The sequence below is a fragment of the Pogoniulus pusillus genome, chromosome 1 (genome assembly GCF_015220805.1).
Source record: "Pogoniulus pusillus isolate bPogPus1 chromosome 1, bPogPus1.pri, whole genome shotgun sequence".
Lineage (NCBI taxonomy): Eukaryota > Metazoa > Chordata > Aves > Piciformes > Lybiidae > Pogoniulus > Pogoniulus pusillus.
Genome location: NC_087264.1, coordinates 28565058 through 28583685, shown reverse-complemented (window position 1 = coordinate 28583685; position 18628 = coordinate 28565058). Strand labels below are relative to the sequence as shown.

At 41.6% G+C, this 18628-nt stretch overlaps 1 protein-coding gene across 1 annotated transcript in view; it reads left to right on the top strand.

Moving 5' to 3' along the window:
• Positions 1 to 10176, top strand: part of EHD4 (EH domain containing 4) — a 31851-nt gene extending 21675 nt beyond the window's left edge. Inside the window, exons 5-6 of the mRNA XM_064146234.1 lie at positions 2948 to 3112; positions 5529 to 10176. Coding sequence (XP_064002304.1) covers positions 2948 to 3112; positions 5529 to 6065 — 702 coding nt within the window. The 3' untranslated portion in view covers positions 6066 to 10176. The remainder of the gene's footprint in view (positions 1 to 2947; positions 3113 to 5528) is intronic.
• Positions 10177 to 18628: the final 8452 nt, after the last annotated feature.

Below are 18628 nucleotides of genomic sequence, written 5' to 3'. Positions count from 1 at the left end.
ATTAAGGCTTCATTCTTGGTGAAACACAGATCCTGATGAATTGGAGAGTGTGATGGTTTGGGTGCTCCCCAACCCCCACACTTTAGAAATCACCCAGACTAGACTCAGACGGCTCTGGGAATATGAATGAAGCTTATATTTACAGATAGCATAATATACAAGAAGATATTTACAGTATATACAGTTATATACAGAAATAGACAAGGTAAAAGGTAATACAGAAATACAACAACCCTCCCAGAAACCTGAGTCCCCAGGAGGGGCTCTCAACTGCCCCTTCACCTTCCCCCTACCCCTCTCAACCTTACCCCAGTCCCAAGGAAGAATGGAGGTTTGACCAGGGGGTTAGGAAGCAAAGTGGATTAGAAAAGAAAATGGGGGGTGAGGTTAGAGAGTGAGATCCAGCTCGGAGCTTGCCAGCAGCAGAAGAGAAGTGATGATCTATGTTTTTATTTCTTGTTCTTATACATCTCAGAAGACCTATGAGGGAAGTAGACATACTGTTGTTTTCCTTCCACAGCCTGTAATGTAGTTCTTCTCACCAAAACATTCTAGCTAGCTTCAAACTAGCACAGAGAGGTGTTTGTCCATTAGATTGAGACTCTTGAGCACCTCAGAGTCACAGAGACACTTGGGTGGTACAGGCATTGTGTCATCACATGCAGAAGAAGTTATCTTTTGTCACCCAGGAGCATGAGTTGTGTGCCCCACTGTAGGTAGTCCCTGTCACTGCTCCCATTGCTTTCAGCTTTGAAGGAACACCACTTAGAGTCACCAACCAGTGTGCATGAGCAAGCTGCATGTGACAAGGCTGTGACTGTCTACAGCTGGCTGTTGAAACCTGTGCAAGTTTTTTGATAGGTCTCTGGTTATCTTTGATGAATTGAGTGGTGGTCAATTGAAAGCTTTGTAAATTACCATCAAGTTTTAAGTACCTATTTGTAAAACCTTCTGGTTGTATTTCACATATATATTTTGAAGGGGAGGTTGTTTGATTTTGGGTGTGTTTTGGGGGGTTGGGTTTTGGGTTTTTTTGCTGTTTTAGTGTAGCACTGCAGCTGCTGTTAGAATAATAGTTACAAGCACTGTGTGACAGCTGATGTTTTAAAAATTCCTTTTAAAATCATGTTCCTGATGATGCTGTGTTAAAAGATGCTATGATCTCAGTCTGTTTTGTCGATGTTTTTGGCAGCTTTCTACTTTCAGTTGTTACAATTGTTTTGGAAGTAGAAGTATCAGATTGTTTTTAAGTGTTTTGATATAATGTAAAATAAAACCAGAACACAAAATGCTGTGCTCCAAGAGCATGCTAGTTACTAGACAACTATGGAAGGGAAACAGTTTATCTGCAGGGAAGCAGCAGTGTAATCTCTCCAGTGTCATCTAGTGTTGTCTGTTTTCCAGACTGAACTTAAAGTACTAACACTCAAAAGTTAATTTTTTTTACAACATGGCATAGTATGCTTTGTTTTGTTTGTTTTCTCCTCTTTCTATGCTTCTCTGTTCTTAATCTCATCTCAAACATGTAGGGTAACCAAAAGCAAAGGCAAGCTGTTAACTTGCTGTCAAATTTGGGCATCAAGCCGTTCTCTTTTTTTGAGTCCTGTGACTTGCCATCACATACTGAAGATGGGAACTGCTCTTATCTACAAGAAACACATGTGCTTACTGGCAGACCTTGGTCTGCCTAGCATAGGCATCTGCAACTTAGTGCCTGCGAAATATAAACATACTTTTCTGATGTTGCTAGAAGTAGTATTTTAAGCATAGGATCCATAAAATTGCTTACAATTATTTATAAACTCTCTTAGAAATATATTTTTGAATCAGTTATGAAATTCTGGAGGAATACTCCTATCTCTCCTGTTTGAACATGTCGTGGGTTTATACAGAAACAGTTTCTTGATGCTGGTTTTCTTCTCCTCAGCAGAAATTTAAAGTTATCTGCAGTTAAAATACATGCATTTCTTTTAGATAGGAGGAAACAGTATTGTGTGAAAGTTGTTATTTTAAGAGGTGTAAGTAAAATCTGGTTACCTAATCTTTCTTTTAAGAACAAAGAGATATTAATTTTCCAGTAAACCTCCTAAATAAATAAGGAAAGGAGTGGGAGAGCACTTCCTCTGTACAGATTGTATGAGGTTTGTACAGAATACTGTAAGGCACATTCTGTTGTGCTTTGCACCACATCTGCATAGTCACTTTTCTGTGGTATTGTCTTCCTACAGTCTTCAAAACTTCAGCTTTTTACTTCTCAATGGTTTGATAGACATCTTTTAACATTATTTCTCCCCCTCTGTGTGAGAGAAGATTATAATTACTGTTTTGAGAACAGCTGCATCCTTGTTTTAATTAAGAAGGGCCCGAGGTCTGTAAAGATTTCCCCAGCTGTGGAGAACATTTGACTTCAATAAACAGGTGGGAGTGCAGTGTCATTTCAATCAGATAAGCCCTTGGCATACTTGAATTTAGGGTTAGTATACTTGGATTGCTTGAGACATTTTCCCACTGCTTCCCCCAATAATTGCAAGGCAAATGAAGTTGCAAATCTCCTCCAATGGAATAGATGGGCCAGTATGGCTGGCACTCTGTGTACAAGCAATACATGTGATGTCAGGACATGGTTTGGGGCCCTTCATTTTACTTTCACTGTTGGTACTGATAGCATCCTACCATACCTCTCCTTGAACTGCAGCTGTGTGTGTATATTTCTTTTAAATGTGCTTACTTTCTCTCTGCTCCTGAAGGGGATGCTGAAAGCAGTAAAGGCTAGTTGGTAACTGTTGATGTAAACATGAAATTCCAGAAAGAGTTGTTAATAATATCTTATCCCTGAACTGACTTAAGGAAGTGTATTATTTCTGTTTCTTTTTATGAGCTGGGTGAAAAATACCAATGTTAAGTATAGATAAACAGTAGTCTTGATTTCAGTTTTGCTTCTTCTTAGGTTCATGCTTATATCATCAGCTATCTGAAAAAAGAAATGCCCTCTGTCTTTGGAAAAGAGAACAAGAAGAAGGAACTAATCAACAAATTACCAGAGATCTACATCCAGCTGCAAAGGGAATACCATATCTCAGCAGGAGACTTCCCTGAAGTTAAGAAAATGCAGGTAAGCGGATAGCTTACACTTCCACTGAAATAATACTGACTTTCCAGTAGGATTGCCAAATTGGAAAAGGTAAGACAATGTGTCTTAGCATTATTCTTCAGGGTGAAGTGACAAGCATGTGTCTGTTACGGGGTTAGCATGACTCCCAGTAGCACAGAACCAAAAAATAGTACCTTCTTTAATGTGCATCCACTGATACAGGACTACAAAAATTGCCATAGGGAATCAGAGAATCAGACTTTCTGTGCCTTTAGTCAAAAACTGATCCCTCATGGCAGGTAGTACTAAAGGTTTTGTGCAAATGTCAGTTGACATGAAAAGGTCACATTGGTTCTTTTGTTGTACCCTAAATGTGTGCCTTTATATTATATCACTTTTTTCATGCTGTCAAGCACTTGTGTAGGTAAAGGCATCCTTAGTCTAATACTAATTTTAACTTGAATCTGTTCTTACTCTAATTAAAACTGCCTGATAGTGAGCAATAAAGGAAATGTGTTACCTGCGAGGGGCAACTTAAAACCTCTCTCTACTAAAAATCATCGTCTTTTTTTTCCTATTTCTTTTGAGCTTGTTTGCTATGAAGGAGAGAGATAGAAGTTCCCAAATTATACTCTTAGTCTCTTGTTCCTCTTCTGAACTTTTTGCCATCTTACTACCATTTTTTGTTACTTTTCCACTATTTTATTTCTGTCCTCCTATTCAAGGTGAGATGTTTAGACAGTACCCTAGGGCAGAACAGCTAATTAAGTGTTGGCAATACTTCTTGATTTATTCCTCAAGCCTCAATTTGCAGCTTTTGCATCTCGGTTCATAGGCTTCTGGAATGGCCTTTGAATGAGAAAGTAATTCATCTTGGAAGCTGATGGCTACTATTTGGCTATCTGTGAGTGATGGAGGGAGTTTTTCACGTTATCACTTACATTCTGACAATTTATGGGATGCATTTACACTGCTAATCAGAAAAAGTGATGACTGGCTGATTATCTGCAGGGATGCACAGACTTGTTTTAATGAACTAAAATATTTGACTTTGGAATTAATTACTGGTATAAGACAGCAAAGTATACATCTTTCAGCAAGGTTTTTACAGGCAGGATTGTTGGAAGAGTCTCATGAGTTAGGCTTTAAAAGGAAGTTGCATGGAAAAAAATTAGTCTTTTCCGTTGTCACTTCTGTGAGTGATGCAGTATGAAAGAATAAGAGGTGGTCACTTGCTTGTTGAAACAAAGTTTGGATATCACTTTATCAAACTAACAATGCATGTCACAAAGTCTCAGCAGCAGATGGCAGCAAATACATGCATGAGAGATTAGTCACCTCTATAATGAGGAGCCAAATGCTGATAAAACAGATAGCAGGTTTGACCTTTGCTTTCTAAGATTTATTGCATGCCATAATTTTACACTGATCAGTTGCCTTAAGTCAGATGATTGCATATGAATGTCACCTCAGCAGCGATGGCTGTTGGTTGGTGATTTTCCTCTGAGAAATACCATTTCTGTGTGCGTGAGCAAAGCCACTTGGCTGTGCTTCAGATTTCTTGAGGTCATGGCGCTCCAGCTCTGACATGTTTGGGAGCAGGAACCTGGGGTAATTAGATGTGACTTGTTAAAACAGTTCAACACCGTTTTCAGAGAGGTTGGGTGGGGTGAGGAGGGAGAGATTGTTTTTTTTAACAATTTCCACTGTAGCTGTTTCTTCCCAGCTATCATTTTGCATGTAGAAATCATTTAATAATTGCCTAAAACATTTTTTATGTTCTGGGGCTCTGGTATGAAACATGCTTGGGCTTGTGTTGGAATATCACCTATCGCTTAGTTAAACATCTCACTGAGGTTGGTGGGTGTTACATACAGGAAAACCCAGCAAGGACTGTATGACTTAATGATTTCTGGCAGCACTTCTATAAAAACAGTGGTGCTGTTATCCTAGCTCAGTTTTTCTTTATTGGTAGGGGGCCTAACCACAAACAAGCTTAATCTAAGAAATCAGATCAGTTCTGCAAACTCTTGGATCTATTTTTAACTTTAAACACTTGCATAAGTGCTAGCAGGACTGCAGACCCGTTTGCATGCCTTCTTTGATGGTTGGAAGCAACTCACCAAATGGCAAGAAGTTGTTGGGTAACATGCATTAGCTGCTATGCTTTTATGCTTTGCCATTTTGAAAATGGTGGTGTTAATGTCGTTTAGGAGGTGAGCTCATGCATTGTTGCAACATCATTTTAATGTGTTGGATCACTATATTGGGCGTATGGTACATACGTGGCAGCTTTGTTTCTCTTTCAAGAGGAGTTTCAGTTGTGGTAACTGCTTCAAAAGATAACATTATTTTAATATGAAGGCAGTTGTTTTATCTCTTCCAGTGTCTTGGGAATGTTTCTAACTGCTGTCACTGAAACCTTTGTTGTTAACAGGAGCTGTTGGAGACATGTGACTTCACTAAATTTCATTCTTTGAAACCAAAGCTCATTGAAGCTGTGGATAACATGCTGGCCAACAAGATAGCCTCCCTGATGAGCCTAATCACTCAGGAGGAAAGCAATATGCCCACAGAGATTGTACAAGGTGGAGCATTTGATGGCACCATGGCAGGACCTTTCGGCCATGGTTATGGAGAAGGTGCTAAGGAAGGAGCTGATGAAGATGAATGGGTTGTTGCCAAAGATAAACCTGCTTACGATGAGATTTTCTACACTTTGTCACCAATTAATGGCAAAATATCTGGGATCAGTGCCAAGAAGGAGATGGTGACTTCTAAACTACCCAACAGTGTCTTGGGCAAGATCTGGAAACTTTCAGACTGTGATGGCGATGGGATGTTGGATGATGAGGAGTTTGCATTAGCAAAGCATCTCATCAAGATTAAACTGGATGGATATGAACTGCCTGGCACGCTCCCTTCCCACCTGGTGCCACCATCTCACAGGAAACCTTTCCAGACTGTAGAGTGAAAATACATGGAGGAGCTTGGAAGTCTTTAAACGTGTTGAAATCACCAAAATTTGAAGACTAGGCTTACATTTTTAAACCTCGCAGCACATTTCACGCAAGCTACTGAAATTAGAGGCATGATAGCAGGGAAACATTCATGTAACTGTCCCTGCTGACCTTCACTCAGACATGCTTATCACAAGTGCCTTGTATAGATCTGTCATAAGGTGAAAATGTTTTTGTAGTCTTGCTTCTGTGTCTTGCTGCCTTTACAACCATACAGCAGAAAGGACTATGTGTAAAAACCACTGACCTTCACTAAACCTAAATACTTATCAACCATAAATTTCTCCAAACTAACTTAAATAGTGCAAGGAAGCTCTGAATGTTAAATTCACCTGCCTATGCAAGTAACATTTTCTGTGCTGAAAACATACTTCAGGCATCAAGTATATGTCTGCATCTCTGTAGTTTTAAGAAAAGGCTCATAAAAATGAAGTTATTAGTTTTCTTTTAATTATTTAATAGGGAATGAGAAAAAGAGAGAAGAGTAATGGGCAAAGTCTTCTAAGTGCTGAGAATATGAGCAGACTTGTCTTAAAACTTCATAGCTAGAAATGCAAACTACTGGAATGATCCTTTCAGTCTGTCATCATTGTTTCTTCTTATCTGAAGACCTGCCTCTTCCATTCTCTACAACACTGTATACTCAGTGTTATCATTGGAAGAACCTACATCTCCTTTGCTCCTTTGGATGTGGAGTTTCTTTTGAGGTTTTGGATTAGGTGTCCTGCAGATGATAAATACCCAAGTTGTTCACAGTGACATCAGAATGTTTTCATAAGCTGAAAAAAAAAAAGATAAATCATGTTTCCATTGAAATCAGGCTCCACTTTATGTTCAGAAGAGGTGCAGAGCTCAACTCTGCCTCTTCAAAGCACATCAAATTGTCTCGGGAAGCTTTCATAGCCGTTTAATTTCTGTTTGCATTTATTTTTACAGTTATCTCTGTGTATATATATATTTTTAATAGATAATATTTCTGAGAAGTTTTAACTTTTTCCAAAGTGTAGCTGACAACCACTAAAGAGGAATTCTGTTCCTATGGTGGCAGATTTGAAAGATGGGGAAGCTAATGCAAATCTCCACACTGACCCTAATAATTGATAGACTGGTCACTCCAGATCATGGAATCACAGAATAGTAAGCTTGGAAGGGACTTTTGGAGATCATCTAGTCCAACTCTTCTGCCAGAGCAGGTTCACCTGGAGTGGGTTAGCATAGAGTGGCTATTATTGCTGTATTGAGAACAATCTATGAAAGAAATGGATGCTTAATAGGCATTCGTTTTTCTAACAGCGCAATCGAAGCCAAACTTATCGGCTGCTTACCACTGATTTTTATCAGTACCTTAAACCACAGTTTTTTGGCCTTGTGAGCTTGAATTTTTCAGGGAGGGCCAATTCTTTCTGAAATCAAACAAGTTTTTCTCTGTGCATTTGAGCAGCAATTGACTCGTATTCCATGTATAGTATGAATTTCCCTGTGCATCAAAGGTACTGTAGTTTTGAGCACTTTTTAGTTTGGGTCTGGGTAAGTGGTGGGAGTGGTGCCTTCTGAGGCAGAGCAAGCCAAAAAGGTTTTCAGCATCCTTGCAGTAGGGGTGGGAAGGGAACTCATTTGAGTATTGTCTCCCCATTAAGGATTTCATAACATTTATGTGTTCACATTTGTAGGTCACCACAGAGCCTCAGCTTCTAACTTCAAATCATTCATTTGTAGGTTGTCAGTTTGGTTTAATACTTAAGACCTTTGTAGACCTTTTATCTTCCTGAATCTGTTCTGATGCGAAATTACCATGAACATTGCCAGGCTGTACCATGGGGAAAGCAATAAAGCTATTGTAAGTAATGATAGAATACATTTATCTTGCCAGGCTTCCAGGCCTCTATCAAGGATACCCTGGCATGGTTAAATCTTTCTTGTTTTTGTTTTGTTTTTTTTGCAGTTCTCAATTTTTTCTCTTTTCACTCAAACATGCAAACTTTATTTCTTTTAGACCTAATATAGGAGCCAAAGTAGCCTTGATGCATCTCAGCACAACTTAGTAGAGCTGTGAAATTCAACCATGAGTCTACCTGTGTGACTGTACACCTGCAGAGTAGCTTTATTCTTGATTCAACAAGAAATCTATTGACATTGCAGGAGTTGTTTGTAAAAGCAAACAAAAACCAGACTGCAGTAGTAGTAATGTGTGCTTGTTTGTGTGTGATGTCTGCAATCAGTAACAGCTCATACACTAATGACCAACATGATTAGTTTAGAAAGGAAAGACACCAGGAGAATGAAAACAAGCTTGTGTTTCAAGACTACTGTAGTGTGGGCAAGGCTGAGAGAATCTGGGAAGATGCTCATCTTCTATCTCTATCTGCCTTATCTTGATCTTCAGCAGCACAGGATTCCCAGGGTGAAGCTATGTTTGAGTTCCTGCTGTGTGTAGCTTCGAAGGTGATGCTCTAAATGCATTGGAGCCATATGATCCCATCTTCTTTCAGTGAGTGTAGCAGGATAGTTTTGCAGTGATTTTATTTTTCTGGCTTTATTGATGGTAAAATGGAGAACACAGCCTTTTCTTCGGTCACCACAATGGTGTGCTAGTGTGGGCAGAGGAGAGACAAAGTGAAATGCTTCAGTTTGATAAGTTACATTATTTTGTGTAGATAGGTTTGAAATGTTTTGCTTGGTTTTCCTGTAGAATTTGGAAGGTAAATGCATGAAGCATGTATAGGAGTAGGGGTGGATTACCTGAAGGAATAGAGGTGTTTCAGGATTGGCATGCCAAGGTACATGTGTAGAAGTATTTCTGGACAGTTGTAGTGCAGTGTACTGGCATCATACTTGGTTAATAGGAATAAAGTACATGTCGTGGACTTTGGACAGCAGTTTCTTGCATAGCTGAACTGATAGCAGGTTGCTCTTGCTCAGGGGAAGGGTTCTCTTTTCTCACTGCCTCCTCACAGAACCGTGAGCCTACTCCATTTGCCTTGCTGGCTCTTGAGCTTGTCAGGTCCTGCAAACCTATTCCATTGGTTAAACCAGCCACATGCAAGAGCATGGCCAATGTTCTGTGGAGTTAGTAAGTTCAAGTCTTAGGAGCATGAGAAGTAAACAGGATATCCTTCTCTCATGAAGTTGTGTTCTGAGCAGTTTTCAGGAACAGCAGTGTGAGCTAACCTTTGGTGTTTGGTGTGCTGTTACTAATGTTTGCTGAAGGAAGACCAAGATGCTGAATTTGGCCATTTTACACCTAGGATTTTTACTACGTTTGCTGCAAGACCAATAAAAATAGTCAATAATCACTCTGGTGGAATCAGTGCTCACTAAGGTAGCCTGGTGCCATAAATGAAAGTAGAGTATGCTGCTTTTACCTCTTCTCCAACTATTCTGCAATAGTTTTAAATCCCAACCCTGGTCCTGTCCCCACAAATAAGAATTTGGTTGTAGATTGGAACAGAAAATCTGGGCCTACTGCTACCACCAGGAGTCTTTTAAAGCCGAAAATAGTGAGTTTACAAAGATTTTTCTTTTTAATCTGTTTTTTGGTCAGAGCAAGATCCTAGTTTTTAGTTGGATATGGTATGGGTTTTTGTCTCAAAGCTGCAGTATTCCTTCCCTAACATTTCCAACAACACTCATCCACAGTACTTGAAATGTGCTCTATTTTATCTCTAATTTGCTTTCCTTCACAACACATGCTCCCTTCAGTGGGTCTTTCAGTTGCTGGAATTCAAGCAGAGTTAGAAGTGTATGGTTTGAGTATGTGTAACTTAGCACTGAGAGAATGAGCATCAACTTTTTATACTTCACATTTTCACCTTTTGTAGTATTTTTTTTGAATACTGTGTTTCTACTTCAAAGGCACTGTTATTTTTGAGGGAAGGCTTGATCTGGAACAGTGTGGTTTGGTTTGTCTGACTGGGCAAACAAGGTTGTAAGTTCATTACTGTTGCACTTTTATTACACAATAAATTCCTTGCAGATACTGTAATATATTTTAATATGCTTTGTAATCATTTTTAGAAAGTGGTGATAAAAATTGCTGATTTAATAAACTAATATTGAGTTACCTGATACTTTGTTTTGTAAGCCTCTTTCTGGAAAGTAATCTTTCAGTGACTGAGATTTTGTTCTCCTGATAATTAAGGCTCATAGTTATTTGGCAAGCACCTTTCCCACCTCAGTTTATGCATCCACAGTAGATTGTGGTTGTTTCTCTTCTGTGTCCTTGAACTTGTTGCTGAAATTACTACCTGTGCCAAGACTTAATTCAGGAATGTGCTAGTTTGAAGCAAGCTAGAATGTTTTGGTAACAGAACTAGATAACGGGCAGTGAAATGAAAAACAATTGATGTCAACTTCTCTCACAGTCTCGCTGAGAACTCTGGGAAGAAGAAAGACTTATTCTCCATTTTGTCTCTCACTCTTGCTTTTGCCTTAGACCTGGTAACGTCTCATTAACCCTGCTCCTACTGACCTTGCTCCCTAACCTCTTGGCTGCACCTCTTTTCTTCCTGAGAACTGGGGTAAGGTTGAGAGGGCCGGGGGGAGGTGTTGGGGTGGTTTGAGAGCCCCTCCTGGGGACTCAGGTTTCTGGGAGGGGAGTTGTGCTTTCATATCGTTTATCCTTTGTATATTTCTGTATATAATTGTATATAACTATATATATTGTAAATAGCTGCTTGTAAATTCTGCTAGCTGTAAATAAATTGCTTCATCTATATTCCCAGAGGCCGTCTGAGTTAGCTGGGGCAAATACAAAGTGTGGGAGGGGCGGGGTAACCCCCAAACCATCACATTTTTAATTGGCTTGCCCAACGTGGGGCTAGATATTTCAGTGAGTGGAAATTAGCTCTGGGAATTAAGATGAAGCTAATCAAGCAGCTATTGTATTTGGTTGGTGCATTGCTCTGGTCTGGTTTTGTTTTCTTGGCATTTAGTTGGTTAAAAGGTCAAATTGTTGCTTATTTCATTGATCTGGCTTATAATAAGGCTAAAGCTAAGGTTTCAGATATGTTCTGGAGCTGGGGTGATTTTATTCTTGGTTATGCTGGTTTTAATATCTCTGAGAATATTACCAAGGACATTACAGGAGCTCTGGTCAATAATGTGACAATCAATGGAAATTCTGCTTTAAATATGGCTCTAATGAGAGTTATTCAGCCTAAGACAGGAATTCCAACTGTTTGCCTAGGTACATGCTCGTGTAAAACTGTTTTTCTTCTCACAATTTTTAATATTTGCCTCATGATTTTAATATTCATATTAATTTTGGCATTATTGGTGAAAAATTCAAAACCAGCTTCTGTAAGGACTAGGAAAAATTCTGTGTCTCAGAAGCAGTCTCTTTCACAGCAAAACAAGGGAACACAGTCATCGGCTTCCCCCTTGCCAGCCTCTGCCCCTCCTTCTCCAAGTGCTGGGAACACAGCCAGCGTTCCCGCCACTAACGTAAACAATGATAAGGATAACCAAAACAAGCCACAGAGTTCAGCAGGAGCCTCAGGAGGACAGGTCGGTACCCAAAATCAGAATGTTCCTAGCAAAAATGAAAACAAGTCAGGGTTGGCAGGCATCCCAGGAGGACAGGCAAATAATCCCACTAATGTTAATAATACTACTAGTGCTAGTAACGCTAGCCCAGTCAGTCCAAATCCTAATGACACCAGCTCAGCCAATTCGAAACCCCAGCCAGCAGACCAGAACCAAAATCCTCCTGTTAAAAGCAAGGCAGATTTGAACTCACAAGCTCCAGGTCAGACCCCTAAGGATACAAATGCTCCAAGTCAGACTCCTAAAGATTCAAATCCTCCAGCAGACACATCCAAGTCTGTTGCTGCTCAGGCCCTTCTGGCACCTGCTAAGGCAAAAGCTAAGACAAAGAGTGGTTCACAGGAGGATGTAAGAGATGGGACCTCTGGTGATCAGCAGCAAGAAGAGGAGGAGGAGATAGTTAGTCTGCGAGACCTTGTAGATGTGCTGAGACAACAATACTCAAGTGAGAGGAGCGCTGGGAGGTTGGCTGCCAGGAGAGAGGATGGTTCCAATGAGTTTAGGAATGCTATGAGGAAGATTGTGTTAGGCCCGGCACCACCAGAACAACAGGAAGAAGAGGAGGAAGATGACATCCAAGGCTCCAAGGATCCACTCAGAGAGGTCAGGGAAGTTAGGAAGGAATACACAAGGGAATCAGGTGAGCCAATCCTAAGCTGGCTAGTGAGATGCCGTGGCATTGGTGCTAATGCCCTGCAGGTAGGAGACAAGTCTGCCAAGCAGCTGGGACCACTCACTAAGGAGAGTGGAGTGGACAAACACCTAGCAAGTCCTCTTGGTAGGGTTAGCTTGTGGACACGCCTTCTGTTGGCTGTGGCTATGAGATATCCTTCCCGAGATGATTTGCCATGGGCTGCCAAGAAGTGGAACACCGTTGAGCAGGGAATTAAGCTTCTGAAGGAGTTTGCTGTGAAGGAAGTGCTTTATGGAGATCATGGTACTCATGAACCTGACGATATTCCTTTGGGAACAGGTCTCATGAAGAAGCTGATTAAGCTTGCTCCTTCATCCTATGCTAACATCTTGGCCAGTAAGTTTCTAGCAAGGAGTGATAATGGAAGATCTTTCACTGTTGGTGAATTCACTGACCAGCTCAGGCAGATTGAGGATAGCTTGTCACATTCTGGTATAATCTGTGCCATAAAGACTATGACTACAGAGCTTAAAGATGGTATAAGAGATGGCATTAAGGAGAGCATGAAAGAACTGAAGGAGGATCTCAAAAACATTACCAATCTGGTAAAGGATACCATTCCTGCATCATCTGAATGGGTGCATGTTTCTGCAGTCAGGAACAGACGCCCACCTCCTGCAAGGCAATTCCAGCCCAGGAGGAGACAAATTCCACCCAGACAGCAGCAATCACGTGCGTCACTGTGGATACTTCTGCGTGACACATACGGTGAGAACATGAACAAATGGGATGGTAAACCTACTTCAGCTCTTTCAAAGAGAGTCAGGGAACTGCAGAGTGGCAGAAGCAGAGGCAATAATGCCAGGAAAGTAGCTGTCACTTCTTCAGCTCCTGAGAGCAACTGCAATTGCTCCAACAGTTGCAATTCCTCTCGCAACACCACCAATCATTGTGTACACCCTACATGCCATGTTCAGCATTAGGGGTGCCCTGCCTCCAGCCAGGAGGAGGAAAGGGATAGTGGAGAGAACCGAATCTATTGGAATGTATTCATTAGGTGGCCTGGCAGTTCAAGAGTTTGGAAATACAGGGCTTTAGTTGACACAGGTGCTCAGTGTACTTTATTGCCATCTAATTGTAAAGGGACAGAGTCCATTTCTATTTTTGGAATCACTGGTGGATCTCAAGAGTTAACTAAGATACAGGCTGAGATCAGTTTAACTGGTAAAGAGTGGAAGACACATACTATTGTAACTGGTCCTGATGCGCCTTGCATTTTGGGAATTGACTTTTTGAGACAAGGTTGTTTCAAAGATCCTAAGGGTCACAAATGGGCTTTTGGAATAGCATCTGTAGAGATTGAGGATGATAAATTGAAATTGTCTGTTAGACCTGAACTTTCTGATGAATCTGCAGTTGTGGGACATCATGACATAGAGGACCTGGAAGTGCCAATTGCAACTCAAACTGTTCATCATAGGCAGTACAGAACTAACCGTGACTCTTTGTTGCCCATTCATCAGCTGATTCGTCAATTGGAGGATCAGGCTGTCATCGAGAAAGCTCATTCACCTTTCAACAGTCCCATCTGGCCTGTGCGTAAACCTACGGGCGACTGGAGACTGACAGTTGACTTTCGTGCCCTCAACGAGGTGACGCCACCCATGAGTGCAGCTGTGCCAGACATGCTGGAACTCCAGTACGAGCTGGAATCGAAGGAGGCTAAATGGTATGCAACCATAGACATTGCTAATGCTTTCTTCTCTATTCCCATAGCAAAGGAGTGCAGGCCTCAGTTTGCATTCACCTGGAGAGGAATCCAGTATCAGTTCAATCGTTTGCCTCAGGGGTGGAAACACAGCTCAACCATCTGTCACTCAGTCATCCACAATGCACTGGAGAAAGGTAAAGCTCCAGAGCACATCCAGTACATCGACGACATCATTGTGTGGGGCCAAACTGCTGAGGAAGTCTTCGAGAAAGGTAACAAAATCATTGACATTCTGTTGCAAGCAGGTTTTGCCATTAAGAGAGACAAGGTCAAAGGACCTGCCAGAGAAATTCAGTTTCTGGGAGTGCGGTGGCAGGATGGTCGCCGTTACATTCCTCAGGATGTGATCAACAAAGTCTCTACCATGGCTGTTCCCACCAGTAAGAAGGACACACTTTCTTTCCTTGGTGTGGTGGGATTTTGGAGACTACACATTCCTGGTTTCAGTCAGATTGTCAAACCTCTGCATGATGTGACTCGTAAGAGAAACAATTTCGAGTGGGGACCTGAACAACAAGCAGCCTTTGATCAGATCAAACGAGAAGTAGTCCATGCAGTGGGCTTGGGTCCTGTGAGATCTGGTCCGGACATTAAGAACATTCTGTACACGGCTGCCAGTGACAATGGTCCAACTTGGAGTCTTTGGCAGAGAGCTCCAAATGAGACACGTGGTCGTCCACTTGGTTTCTGGGGACGTTGTTACAGAGGTTCAGAGACAAATTACACTGCAACTGAGAAAGAGATTCTAGCAGCCTATGAGGGAGTGAAAGCAGCTTCTGAAGTGATTGGAACTGAGTCACAATTGCTTTTAGCTCCTAGACTGCCAGTTCTTAACTGGATGTTCAAGGGCAAAGGTTCATCACCACATCATGCCACAGATGCAACCTGGTCTAAATGGATGGCTTTGATAACCCAACGAGCACGAATGGGTAATCTTGATCGACCTGGTCTGGTGGAGGTGATCACCAACTGGCCAGAAGGCACAGACTGTTCCAAACCTCCAGAGGAGAAAATAACTCGTGCTGAGGAAGCTCCTCCCTATGGTGATCTCTCTGATCAGGAAAAGAACTATGCTTTGTTCACAGACGGTTCCTGTCGTCTTGTTGGAAACAAGCGAATATGGAAGTCAGCAGTTTGGAGTCCAACCAGGAGAGTTACCGAAACGAGAGATGGAGAAGGAGAATCCAGTCAGTTTGCTGAGGTAAAAACTGTGCAACTTGCTCTTGATGTGGCTGAATGTGAGAATTGGCCTATCCTTTACCTCTACACCGACTCGTGGATGGTAGCCAATGCTCTATGGGGTTGGCTAAAGGACTGGAAGAAGAATGGTTGGCAGAGGAAAGGAAAGCCTATTTGGTGTGCTGATCTATGGCAGGACATTGATGCACGGCTGGAGAGAACTCCAGTGAAGGTGCGGCACGTAGATGCACACATGCCCAAGAGCAGAGCAACTGAGGAACATCAACACAACCAGAAGGCAGATCAAGCTGCTAAGATTGCTCAAGTTGATACCAACTCTGAACTTGACATTGACCTTGATTGGAAACACCGAGGTGAGCTGTTCTTAGCTCGGTGGGCCCATGATTCATCTGGACATCAAGGCAGAGATGGAACATACCGATGGGCTCGTGATAGGTCAATTGACTTGTCCATGGATGCTATCACCCAAGTCATCTATGACTGTGACATTTGTGCTGCTATTAAGCAGGCTAAGCGAATTAAGCCCTTATGGTATGGTGAGAGATGGTCAAAGTACAAGTATGGTGAAGCCTGGCAGATTGACTACATCACTTTACCTAGATCTCGTTCTGGCAAGCAGTATGTGCTAACGATGGTAGAAGCCAGCACTGGATGGTTGGAAACCTATCCAGTTCCACATGCTACTGCACGTAACACCATTGTTGGTTTGGAGAGACAGATCTTGTGGAGACATGGAACTCCAGAGAGAATTGAGTCAGACAATGGTACTCATTTCAAGAATAATCTTGTGAAAAACTGGGCCAAAGAGCATGGTATTGAATGGATCTATCACATACCCTACTATGCACCAGCTTCAGGGAAGATTGAACGCTACAATGGTTTGCTGAAAACCACCCTAAAAGCCATGGGGGGTGGAACTCTGAAAAACTGGGACAAACATTTAGCACAAGCTACCTGGTTGGTAAATAGTAGAGGTTCAGTAAACAGAGCAGGACCTGCACAATCAGATTTGGTCCAAACAGTAGACGGTGATAAAGTTCCTGTTGTACGTGAGAAGAATCTGTTAGGGAAAACTGTTTGGGTATTTTCTCCTTCGGGCGAAGGGAAACCTGTCCGAGGGGTGGTTTCTGCTGAAGGTCCTGGTCATACATACTGGGTAATGCAGGAGAATGGTGAAATCCAGTGTATTCCACAGAGAAATTTAACTTTAGCTGAGAGAGTTTAAATTCAAGCTGTTAGGAGTTTTCTGTTCTAGGTAACATCGGCGCCCAACACTGAGAGAATCTAAGATAGAATCTACAGTACGTGAGCACGAACCCAACATCATCTGGGAGTCCCTGTTCTGAGCTTTTGAATCACTTACATCTGATTGAAGTGTGAAATGAACTTGTATATATTGGTTTATTGTAAATATTGGTTTAGATTAGATTGGATAATTCTCAGCGATACTCTGAGCGAAGTAGACAAGGGGTGGATTGTGCTAGTTTGAAGCAAGCTAGAATGTTTTGGTAACAGAACTAGATAACGGGCAGTGAAATGAAAAACAATTGATGTCAACTTCTCTCACAGTCTCGCTGAGAACTCTGGGAAGAAGAAAGACTTATTCTCCATTTTGTCTCTCACTCTTGCTTTTGCCTTAGACCTGGTAACGTCTCATTAACCCTGCTCCTACTGACCTTGCTCCCTAACCTCTTGGCTGCACCTCTTTTCTTCCTGAGAACTGGGGTAAGGTTGAGAGGGCCGGGGGGAGGTGTTGGGGTGGTTTGAGAGCCCCTCCTGGGGACTCAGGTTTCTGGGAGGGGAGTTGTGCTTTCATATCGTTTATCCTTTGTATATTTCTGTATATAATTGTATATAACTATATATATTGTAAATAGCTGCTTGTAAATTCTGCTAGCTGTAAATAAATTGCTTCATCTATATTCCCAGAGGCCGTCTGAGTTAGCTGGGGCAAATACAAAGTGTGGGAGGGGCGGGGTAACCCCCAAACCATCACAAGGAATTAGACTTATATTTGAAAAGGAAAAAAGAAGCCTTCAGCACTACCCTGTAATTAGCTTTTTATAGGAGAAGGTAATTTGGGAGTTTCTTAATATCCAAACATGGAAATTTCTTGGAAGTCCAAGTAAAGAAGATAAATTTGAAACTTCCTGTATGGGTTGAAAGCTTGAAACTTGAGCTGAAAGGCAGGTCTTTTAACTTTGGTTGAGGATATTAACCTTGGGGAGCAGGGAGGAGTAGATTAAATAGCAGTTTAGCAAAATGTACTTAGTTGATATGTTTACACCAAAATTAGTGCTAGCTACTACTTGAAAATAACCAATTACATCAGTAGAACTTTCATGTTAATGTTGTGCTTAAATTAATTTCCCCTCCATCTTTGTCCTTTATACACACAACTTACTTGAAGCATCTCCAAAGATACATCTCTAGCACCAGAATGCTACAACTTACTCCTCCTAGAGTGAAAGTTAAGTTGCTGTGGAGTTGAAAGGGTTTGTCTCTAGCAGTGTCAGCAAATTAGGCCATTGTTGCTCATGCTGCAAGTATTAAATGTGACTGCAGAAGGTCTTGAGCTTTGGGTTAACATGCCTGACCTCAGTAGGAAACCCCAGGAGGAGTTGATTGTTCATCTGTTTAAGCAGGGCAAGGCAAACACATCTGCTGAAGTTTTCATGGCTGTGAGCTAAGTTCTGGAAATGTCCAAGCTCAGCAAACACCTTGTCTTGGTTTCAGTTGAAATGGAGTTCATTTTCCTCCACGTAGTGCATGCAGTGCTGTGGTTTGGGTTTAGTGTGAGAACATTGTTGATAACTGGTTTAATTGTTGCTCAGTAGTGCTTATTCTAAGAACAGGATTTTTCAGTTTTCCGTGCTCTCCCAGCAAGCATAAGAAGCTGGGAGGGAACATGGCCAGGACAGCTGACACAAACTAGCCAAGGGAATATTCCATACCATAGGACATCATGCCCAGTGTATAAACTGGGGAGAGTTGGCTGGAAGGGGCAGAACACTGCTTGGTCAGCAGGTGGTGAGTAACTGGAGTGAACATCACTTGTCCTTTCTTGGGTTTTATAGTCTCACTTTCTGTTCTTGTTATATTCCTTTTTCTAACTTTTTTTCAAATTCAACTGTTCCTATCTCAACCCATTCATTTTCTTTTTTTCCCATTCCTGTCCCCATCTCACTGGGAGGAGTTGGGAACTGAAAAAGCTGCTGTGTGGTGCTTAGCTGCTGGCTGGAGTTAAACTGTGACACACCTGTTGTGATCAAAACACAGGAGGAGCTGTAGGTATTTTTCACAGTTCTTTCTTTATTGTCTGTCTCTGTTCTTCCTCCCCAAAGTTATGCATCTGTGTAAGCCCTGTA